Consider the following 11,418-nt stretch of genomic DNA (forward strand, 5'->3'; position numbering starts at 1 on the left):
CCTACATGTAGGGGGAGGGTCCACTGAAGATGGAGGAAGAGGCGGTATAGAAGTGAGACCAGAACAGTGGTGGAGAGTTTTGGGCCCTCTGGTGCTAGTGAAAGTATAGTTACTTTATATCCCCAATGCATAAACAGTAAAATTATTGTAACACACTGCAATTATAATAATTTTAAATACTAACAATAGTAAGTAAAAATTAAAATAGCAAACAACTGAGTTTCTCCTCCTGAACCAGACAAAATTAGAATACTTTGAAAACTCAAAATCAATAATAAGAATATCTTTGATCAAATGCAAATACATATGTCTTTAGTCAAAGATACTTCATCTGGAAACTTGTGGTGATCTCAGAGTTATTTTGGAGGTTTAAAATCCAGTATCTGTCATTTGTCCCAGAAAAAAATTAGAAATATCTGGGTGAAAATAAAATTTAATTTTAAATGAGAAGGCAAAGTTTAGGCTAGTTTATTCCACTCTGTTTGAGGGGTGGGGGTTAAATGCTAAACAATTTGAACAAAATATAAATAGTATAAGCTGTACCTAAGTTAAATATTGTTCAGTATTAGCAACCAGGTTAGATTTTTTCCATAAACTGGTATTGTATAGTATAAATATTACAAAACAAATGCAAGAAGATATAGGAATTCTCAGATGTGTTTCTGTTTCAAGATTACAAATTGAACTTAATGATTAAACCTATTTTAAATCTTCAGCTTGATAAATTCAATCCAAAGGACTAACCCAAGCCAATGGTATCTGTTCAAAGTATAATTCAGGGAGTGTAAAAACCTAAGCACTGAATTACCAAAGTTTATCAAATATAGTCACTAACACTTATTGATTACATATTATAGTGGAGGTCATTTTAAATATGCAGATGTGCTGAATTATTTTATCTTAAAAACAGATCTATGAGGTAGGGATCACTATTAATTCTATAAAAATAAAACTGAGACACAGAAATGTTGATTAACTTCCCTAAGTATACTCAGCTAATAAGGCTCAGTACTGGACTCTGAACCTAGCAGTCTGAACCCCGAGTCTGTCCTCCCTCCCCAGTTCATGCCCTTCCCCATCCTCTCTCACGCACACACTCAATCATATTTTCTACATTCTTCAATAACATGTGTTCCAATAACTCACAGTAGTAATTGCATTCAGAATTTTTTTTATCTAATACCTACAAATCAAGGGGAAAGTCCACTAAGTTAAGATTCTAGTCACTTAATTTAAAAAAAAAAAAAAAAAAAAGGACTTTAAAAACTGAACCAGCGGGGCCAGAGCAATAGTACAGCAGATAGGGCATTTGCCTTGCACTCAGCCAACCTAGCTTCGATCCTCAGCATCCCATACGGTCCCTGAGCACCACCAGGAGTAATTTCTGAGTGCAGAGCCAGGAGTAACCCCTGAGTATGAACCAAAAAGGAAAAGAAAAAACTGAACTAGCAATTTAAACACCAATAATTGTGGTATTTTCAAATTTAAAATACCAAAATAAGAGAGTCTCTTGCCCTCATGCCTGGCTGTCTTCCCCGGGGCCCCTCGGAGGGGATGGGTTCCAGCTTCCCTCCGCACCCCGAGCAGAGCTCTGGGTGGCCAAAGACCACCAGAACCTAGCTGCAGCCATGCTCAAGGCCCCTCTCCACACGTTTGGATGGGCCTCACGCATGAAGGTACCGGCAGAGGAACCCAGGTGTGTGTAATCCCATCAACGGCCAGCATCCAGAGACTTTAAAGCAAGCTCCCAGAAGCGATATCTTGTAGCCTACTTCTCTCTCTGAGAGAAACTAGCAAGCTACTGAGAGTTTCCTGCCCGTGTGGACAGCCTTGCAAGCTTCCCATGGTGTATTTATATGCTAAAGCCAGTAACAAGCTGAATCCCATTCCCCTGACCCTGAAAGAGCCTCCAGTGCGACATCATTATGAGGGCGAGTCGAGAGAGACTTCTAAGATCTCAGGGAAAGGACGAATGGAGAGGTTACTGAGCCCGATGGAGAAATCGATGATTAACGGGATTTCATGACCGTTTCATGATGGTGAATTGTGGTATTAAAGTAGTTTATGTCTTTGAGCTAATGACATAATAAAATTTTGTTTTGTTGTTTTTTTCTCAAAAAATCCCTTTATAGTTTCAGAGGAACTATGTATTGTGTTACAGGGTGGATATGCAGGAAAGTAAAACAGGATACCAGTGAAGGAGCAGAAGAACAAAGATTCAAGAGCAGGCTTAAGGGGCTGGAGTGATAGCACAGCGGGTAGGGCGTTTGCCTTGCACGCGGCCGACCCGGGTTCGAATCCCAGCATCCCATATGGTCCCCTGAGCACCGCCAGGGCTAATTCCTGAGTGCATGAGCCAGGAATGACCCCTGTGCATTGCCGGGTGTGACCCAAAAAGAAAAAAAAAAAAAAAGAGCAGGCTTAAGACTGAATAATATTTCACCTGCCTATAATCCAAATTCTTTCATCCATAAACCCTTCTCTGAAACCTATCCCTCAAGAGCTCCCTCTTGAGGGAAATGCTACAATTGAGTAAATGAAAGCCTAGTGTTTGTGGACAAATTATTTCCTGAGAAACAATACTCTTTCCTCGACCTTTCCCCACCGTCCATAGCTCCCAGGGCATTATCTCCTAGTGTCTTGTTAGCTTGAGGCATAAACAAGTACTATGATAGGGAGTGACAGATATGAAATAAATAACCAGACTAGGGTGAGAAAAACAATCATGATGGCAGAGGGGAAAAAGTTTTATGATCCCTCAGAGGCATAGGATATGGGTGAGTAAGGTACAATCATCATTGCTAACTGAGTTTAAGATACTTTCGATCATAAAAGTTAGACAATCTCTTTACTATCTGATTATGGGAATATGTTAATATTTACATAAAGCTAACTCAAGTTGGAAAAATGGTAACATATCCTCAGCTCCTGTATTAGGAGGTTTAACATCATCAAAATGGCAATATGCCCCAAAAGAATTATAAAGATTCAATGCAATCCCCATAAGGACACCTGTGACATTCTTTGAAGAAATAGATTAAACACTCCTGAAATCCATATGGAACAACAACAACCCCCACCCCAAATAGTAAAAACAATCCTGAGGAAAAATAAGATGGGAAGCATTACTCTCCCCAATTTTAAACTGTACTGCAAAGCAGTAGTAGTTAAAACAACATGATACTAGAATAAGGACAGACCCTTAGATCAATGGAATAGAATGGAAAATCCACAGGCAGATCTTCAGGTGTATGGCAGTTAATATCAAATAAAGGAGAAAAAAAATGAAGTAGAGGAAATAAAGCCTCTTCAACAAGTGGTGCTGAGAAAACTGGTCAACCACATGTAAAACTATCAACTCAGAGCTCTTATAGTATGCACAAAAATCAAATCAAAGTTGATTACAGATCTTGATATCAGACCTGAATGTATGGAGTACATCAGGGAAATATAGGTAGAACTCTCCATGACACTGATATTCGAGGAGTCTTAAAGATGAAATGCAAGTGGAAGCTGAGGTAAACAAACGGAACTACATTAAATGAAGAAGCTTCTGCACCTCAAAGGAAACCATGACCAATAGGAAAAGACAGTCCACAGATTGGGAGAAATTATTTGCTCACCATTTAACTGAAAACGAGTTAATATCTAAGATATATAAAGCATAGAACACTACAAGATGTGCATACACATCCAACCCTATCAAAAATGGTGAAAAAAGATTCCAAATATTTTCTCAGAAGAATTACAAGTGGACAAAAGGCATATGGATAAAATGTTGTGTATCACTAATCATCAGGAAAATGCATATGAGAACAAGGAGATATTACCTCACCAGAGAGACTAATACTCCTCAAAAAAACAGTGTCGGGGGCTGGAGCGACAGCACAGCAGGGAGGGCATTTGCCTTGCATGCGGCCCACCTAGGTTTGATTCCCAGCATCCCACAGGGTCCCCAGAGCACTGCCAGGAGTTATTCCCAAGTGCAGCGCCAGGAGTGAACCCCTATGCATCGCCAGGTGCGACCCAAAAAGAAAAAAAAAAAGACACTGTTGGTAAGAACATGTAAGAGTCAATAAACGGAGAACTTCTTGATCACCAGACTCCCCCACTCTGCGGTGTTTTTTCTCGGTTTCTTTCTCAACAGTGGCAGTGGCAGGAATCCCCGGGTGAGCAGAGGGCCAGGGAAGAGCTTCTCTTGTACCCCTCCCTTCCCCTTTAGGGAGTAAGTCCTGCGACTTCGAGGGGCTCATACTCCAGTTTGCTGGGGTTGACTGGCCAGGATCCCGACAGATCATTCCATTATCCATCTAGTGGTAATAAGTGATAAAAAGTAAATTATTTTCTATTTATGGAGGCAGGCTTGAGAGGCGGTTGGGAAAATAGAGCCAATGCTGAAGGTAAGGTGACAGTGGTGGTGGGATTGGTGTTGGAATATGAATCCCTGTAATAAATCATCATGAGCAACTTCGCAAACCAGAATGTTTAAATGGGGAGGGGGAAAGGGGGAGGGAAGAAACTTTGTAGAGGAATAACAAATGCCCAAAGGCAAGAGAAAAGAAGAGCAGGAGAACTGGCATTCTGTAGGAAGCCTGCCACTGGGGTGAGGCTACGGGGATAAGTTAAGAAAGGGTACACTAAGATGGCAGTGGAGGGGAAAAGTACCTGCCCCAGAGGCACAATGGCATAGGGAGGGAAACTGTGAACGTTAATGGAGGAAAATGGGCACTGATACATGGATTGGTGTTCAAACATTGTGCCTCTAAAACTTAATATTGCATAATTTTGTAACTCCGTAATTCGGTGTTTAAAATTTTTAAATGGTGAACTAGAAGGGTCGGAGGTATAGTATGTGGGTAGGACATTTGTCTTGCATGCAGCTGACCCAGGTTCAATCTCGGGCATTTCATATGGTCCCCGAGAACCACAGGAGTAATTCCTGAGTGCAGAGCTAGGAGTAACCCTGAGCATCTTGGGGTGTGCTGCCTCTCAAAAAACTGAAATATGAGCTATATATAATTTTATAATTCTGTTTATGTTGAAAAATTAATTTTGAGTGCAATAAATTGTTCGATATGATATGTATGTGAGTGTGAGTACATTTTTGCAATATATATATATATATTTATATACAAGGAGCTTCACAGAAGTACCCTCTCCTTAAAAAAAAATAAATTTAAAACAATCGCTATACTCAAATAATGAAACCAAAACGAGACCATTCAACAATTGCCTGAGAGATGAAACTGGGTAGAAATGGATAGAATAAGGTGGAATGAATCAAAATTTACCACGTGTAATAAATTCTGAACACAGTGTATCAGGTAAAATGCAACACCAAACAATATTAGTCTTTTCATCTCTCCCTTTTTATGTTTAGGACGCTAATGTTTATTGACTATGCAACATAAAACGCTGACAATCAATAGACAAAACGTAGAAAAGGCTTCAGCAAAGGTTCTGACAGAACTCACAGCACCACTGCTCAAACACTAAAGAGCACACTCAAGGGAACAGGAATTAAAGAGATTTCTAGCTTGAGAGAATAACTGATGCTCTGAGCAATGATTGAAGGACCCCAGGATGCAGTGGCCACTTGGGCAGTGGAGCTGCTTGTTCCTCCCCGGCTGCCCTGAGTACCAGATCTACTCTCTCTCGGGTCGAAGTAAAGGAAGATGAGAACTGAGCTGCAGCAGGAAAGGAACCACAATGGGATAACTTAAGTAAAACAGTATCACTGTCACTGTATCACTGTCATCCCATTGTTCATCAATTCGCTCGAGCAGGCACCAGTAACTTCTCCATTGTGAGAGTTGTTGTTACTGTCTTTGGCATATCGCCATGGGTAGCTTGCCGGGCTCTCTGTGAGGGGCGGAGGAATCGAACCCGGGTCGGCCACATGTAAGGCGAACAGCCTACTGCTGTGCTATCGCTCCAGCCCAAGCAAAACAGTATATTCTATTTTATTTTTTAAAACAAAATAAAGAACTGACTTTCCTCTACCCACCAAAAGAAGAGTAAACAAGAATATAAGGACTTCTCAGTTTTGTGAAACTGCTTTAAGATGGGACCAGAAGAGCAATTTTACTGTTGCTGTGTGTGATTCATAATGTGTGAGGTCAAGGACTTGAATAAATATCCAGTCTTTGCATATAGACATATTACTAATACCTATATTTTTAGAAATATATATGCAGAGACATAAACTATGTATCATTAAAACGAGACTTTGCTATATAAACATATATAACTTTAATCTCTATACAAAGAGCCACAGTTTGCTTTTAACCTGTAAATGCTAAACACAAAATGTTAACCTGAATTTAGTTAGAGGACCCAGGAGACATCACTGCTGTAATTTTGGAAAAGATCATAATTCAGCACTTAGAGGATCCCCCTAATATTATGTATTTCTGTCTCCAGAAACAAACATCAATTTGCATAACCAAGTCCATAGGCACATTTGAATACTAAGATCCAGCTAGAAAAAATAGACCAAAGACAGCAAGCAAGAATTGATTAGGAAAGCAAAAGGAAGATTTATCCATTTTTAGCTCAAATCAACATTAATTAAGCTCACCAGTTTTTGGAGAGCTGTGCATGCTTTGCTGTTGTTCTTTGAAAAATAATGAAGAATATATAATGGGCATGCTCATTAAAAATGCCATTCTAATAAACTTACAAAAAATATGCCATGCTCGGGGCCGGAGCGATAGCACAGCAGGTAGGGCGTTTGCCTTGCACGCGGCCGACCCGGGTTCGATCCTCGGCATCCCATATGGTCCCCCAAGCACTGCCAGGAGTAATTCCTGAGTGCAAAGCCAGGAGTAACCCCTGAGCATCGCTGGGTGTGACCCAAACAGCAAAAAAAAAAAAAAAAAAAAAACCACAAACAAACAAACAAAAAATATGCCATGCTAGGTTGTTTTTTTTTTTTTTAATAGTCTTTCCAACACTAAAGCTTGAACATTGTTCAAGGGCAGAGTGTAAGTTGGTCAGGATGAGTTCACAGCTGATGTAGATCAGAAATGTTCAAGAACACTTCCAGGGGGCTGGAGTGATAGCACAGCGGGTAGGGCATTTGCCTTGCACGCGGTCGACCCGGGTTCGATTCCCAGCATCCCATATGGTCCCCTGAGCACCGCCCGGAGTGATTCCTGAGTGCAGAGCCAGAGTAACCCCTGAGCATCACTGGGTGTGACCCAAAAAGCAAAACAAAACAAAAAAACAAATCAAGAACACTTTCAGCTTTAAACATAAGTGATAGCAATAAGCAGGTCAAAGTGATAGTACAGGAGGTGAGGTACTTACCTTGTATGCAACAATCTGGGTTCCGTTCTCTAGCACTGAATACAGAACCCAGAGCCCCACCTGGGATCACTCTTGAACAGAATTAGAAATAGCCCCTTAGCATCACTAGGTGGTGCCTACATAACTAAAACAAAATGATTTAACTGAAAAATTCTGCTCAGAACAAGAGGAACATTTGTCTTTTCTGAAGAGTTCATATGCTTTTCAACTTATGATCTTTTAAACTTATGATCATTTGATAAAAATGAAATTATCTTTCATTTTTGGTCATAACTCTCCAGAAACTCATAGATTGTTTTGTTTTGCTTTGTTTTGGGAGGAGGGTTTGTTTTGTTTTGTTATAGCACAGCGGGTAGGGCGTTTGCCTTGCACACAACAAACCTGGGTTTGATTCCTCCGTCCCTCTCGGAGAACCTGGCAAGCTACCAAGAGTATCTCGCCCACATGGCAGAGCCTGTCAAGCTACCCATGGCATATTTGATATGCCAAAAACAGTAACAACAAGTCTCACAATGGAGATGTTACTGGTGCCCGCTCGAGCAAATAGACGAGCAATGGGATGACAGTGATACAGCAATAAGAAATTCCCCCTAGCCTTTGAGTTTATAAACTTTCTATTCCCTAACTCTGTTCTCATGCTTAAAATGATTTTAATTTTTGGTTATTTTTTTCATTGTTCTATTATATCAGTGTCATCCCCAATGAGTTAACACACATTCCCCTTTAAAGGTAGACATCATGACTGGAGAGATAACCCAGTAGATTATGTAATACACTCAGGTTTGACTCCCAGAGTAGCATGGTACCCAGAGCACTGAACCAGAATGAGCCCCTGAGCACTTCTAGTTGTACCCCACAAGACAAATGGAATAAAAAGGCAGTTTACACATAAACAAAGGAAGAATAGATATCTTAATTAAGTCTTAAAAGCTTAGGAATCTTGGGGCTGGAGTGATAGCATAGCGGGTAGGGCATTTGCCTTGCACGCGGCCGACCCGCGTTCAAATCCCAGCATCCCATATGGTCCCCTGGGCACCACCAGGAGTAATTCTTGAGTGCAGAGCCAGGAGTAACCCCTGTGCATCGCCAGGTGTGACCCAAAAACCAAAAAAAAAAAAAAAGTTTAGGAATCTTAATAGGGTAAAATCTTTTTGTTTGTTTGTTTTATTTTGAGTCACACCCACCAATGCTAAGGGATTACTCCTGGCTTCGCACTCAGAAATAACTTCTGGCATTGCTCAGAGGACCGTATGGAATGCTGGGGATCCATTGCAAAGCAAACGCCCTACCCACTGTACTCAGACCCAATCACTCTGACCCAATAGGGTAAAGTCTTAAGGTTTTCATCACATATATCTTATAAATTGTAAACTTTTCTCCTAAATTTGAATTTAGTGTTTTGTTTGGGTACATTTTTCTCATGATAGTTCTCTAAATATGCTCTGGGGCGTTTAAGAGGAACATAAACATCTAGAGTCAGCTACCATTCCATTTACCACCAACAAATTTGACACATTTTTGTCTTTCCCATGATCTTGCAGCCAGATTCTGGATGCCTTCCTACTAAGGTTCTAGCCTCCTTGATTATCTTCTCAGGAGCAGATGGCTCCCATGCCCTCTCGTGGCTGCCATTCTCTTTATCGAGCTGATCAGAAACTTTCTCCAGTTTCAGGAGTACTGAGCACAGTACTCCTGAAAAGAAAAAAAAAAGAATTCAGCTCTGATTCTTTTTGATTTTTGACCATCCACAGGGAACTGGAGTTAGAATTATTGAAAGAGGCTGGAGATATAGCACAGCAGGGAGGGTATTTGCCTTGCACGCGGCCGAGCCAGGTTCGATTCCTAGCATCCCATAAGATCCCAAGCATCACCAGGAGTCATTCCTTTGTACAGAGCCAGGAGTAACCCCTGAGCATCGCTGGGTGTGACCCAAAAAAGCAAAAAATTAAAAGAATTTTTTTAAATAGAATTACTAAAAGTGTTGATTGTGAATTTCTGGGAGTTTTCCTTTAATGTTATTGTTGGATCCACCACCACTTCCTTTCATTCCCTTTTCCAGGGTTTGCTCTAGCCCACAGCATGAACTAACATATATTTTAGTCAAAAAAAATAGGAAAATTATTTAGGAAAAGAATTTTATAAAAGATCTGTATTTTTGAGTCATTTTCTACACCTGAACAATGAGAATTTTGTACATAAGTAAGATTATTTACAGGCCCAGGAAGCATATTGCTAAACTTCTTGAAATGAAATGCCATTCTATACATTTCTTTATGTGTCTATGTGTGGCCATAAATACTTGTCATTCACTGTTAAACAAACCTAAACATTTTCTAAGGATTTTAATTATTGCTTTCCTATCCATTGAATCAGGAGTCATTGAAGGAAAGTAATATAGGGCAGAAAAAATAGTAAAGGGATCAAGGAACTTGCCTTGAATGCGACTTGTCCCTATTGTATCCCCAACACTAGATTAAATTCCCAACCAGGAGTGATCCCTAAGCACGAAGCCAGGAGTAAACCCTGTGCACTGCTAGTGTGAGCCCAAACAAGTTAAATGAAAAGAAAATTTTAAAAAGCCAATTTAACTATGACCACTCACAAACATTAACACACATACATGTATGCACATACAATCCATCAATTCACCTTTTGTAAAAAAAATATTTCATAAATGGCACCTTGGTGCCAATTTAGACATGCCACTTTCCAAGACTGAGGTGCCTGGGTAGCTGAGAGAGAGACTCAAAGTCTTCCCTTACTCTGAATCAAACACAGCAGGATGATATTACCTCCCTGAATCCGGACCACGGTCCTCCAGATTGCCAGGCCCAGAACACAGCAGGTCAGCAGTCCACAGACACTCGCCACCAGTAGCTTTAGGTTACACCTGCGGCAGGAAGCCATGAAGTACCAGCCACAAATCCACGCGGGGGTGAAAAATCACTGACGTCCTTTTCTCTTGAGGAAATTTTAGTCAGAAACTATCCTGACCACCCCCTCTCCCCCCCCAAAAAAAAATTCTCTTTCAATATCTATCAAGCAGATATCCTCATTTTAAGAGAATCTTTTAGGTTAATCCAGCAAGACCGTCAGAAGGGCCTAATGAAAGACTCTGCTTGTCACTTCCTCATCCTTCACAGACCGAAAGTGTAACTGAGTGATAAGAGTAGTAGAAAAAGAAGATAACAGAGGGCAATAAAGAAGGGGCATGACTAGCTAACAGGGTCAAGGTGTAGACTTCTAACAAGAAAGAACTTAGGAGAATAAATGAAAGAAGCTAAAGAGAAACCCAGGAAGGCAGTGTCTCCCCCTCCCCCAAGCTACCTTTGACTCACTTTGGTACTTTTGTTGGGAACCTCCTGATAAGAAAGACAATGAAGTGCTTCAGGCCACACAGATTCCCTCAGGGGGAATTATGGGAGTTGTCAACGAAAGGGTAAACAGTGAAACCCAGTTTCTTTTCTGACACTTTATTAAAAAGATCACATCTAAGGGATGGGTGTTTGAGCATTGTATAACTGAGACTTAAACCTGAAACTTTTGTAACTTTCCACATGGTGATTCTATAAAAAAAATAAAAATTTTTTTTTTAAAAAAAGAAGACCACATCTTGACCACTGCAGTTGGAGCATGGGCATAATTGGTACAGGGTAAACTTGGAAAAACTGAAGCCTGGCACTACATTTTATCAGTTATGGGGCAAATAATGTCTTTCTAGAAATTCATTAGGTCAGCCGTGTCATCTCAGAATGTATTTGGTGACAAGCTCATTATACAATGAAGTTAAAACAATATCTTTGCAGTGAGCCCTCATCCAGTATGACTGTCTTCTTAGATGAACAGGAAATCTGGAGACAGGCATTCATTCAGGGAAGACAATAAGGAGATGACCATCTACAGGCTATCTATAAGAAAAGAGCCCTAAATAGTCTAGTCACAGTCTGCAATACCAAAGAAACTCTGATTTTTTGGACATATAAACTGATGTAAACCAACTTCGACCACGAGTGTGGAAAGGTAGGACTGCAGCTGAACCTCAACAAGACAATGCTCATGAAAAAAAAACTAGTCCCTGACATTCCATTTGCTCTCAATGGAACAAAC

At 40.4% G+C, this 11,418-nt stretch overlaps 1 protein-coding gene across 1 annotated transcript in view; it reads right to left on the bottom strand.

Annotated features, from left to right (window-relative positions):
• ADGRG7 (adhesion G protein-coupled receptor G7) overlaps positions 1–10,218 on the bottom strand; it is a 57,919-nt gene extending 47,701 nt beyond the window's left edge. The window contains exons 1-2 of the mRNA XM_004606820.2: positions 10,104–10,218; positions 2,584–2,589 (exon numbers count right to left, since the gene is read on the bottom strand). Of these exons, the coding sequence (XP_004606877.2) occupies positions 2,584–2,589; positions 10,104–10,218 (121 nt within the window). The remainder of the gene's footprint in view (positions 1–2,583; positions 2,590–10,103) is intronic.
• Between the last annotated feature and the right edge of the window lie 1,200 nt (positions 10,219–11,418).

Source organism: Sorex araneus, chromosome 2 (assembly GCF_027595985.1).
Source record: "Sorex araneus isolate mSorAra2 chromosome 2, mSorAra2.pri, whole genome shotgun sequence".
NCBI classification, from domain to species: domain Eukaryota; kingdom Metazoa; phylum Chordata; class Mammalia; order Eulipotyphla; family Soricidae; genus Sorex; species Sorex araneus.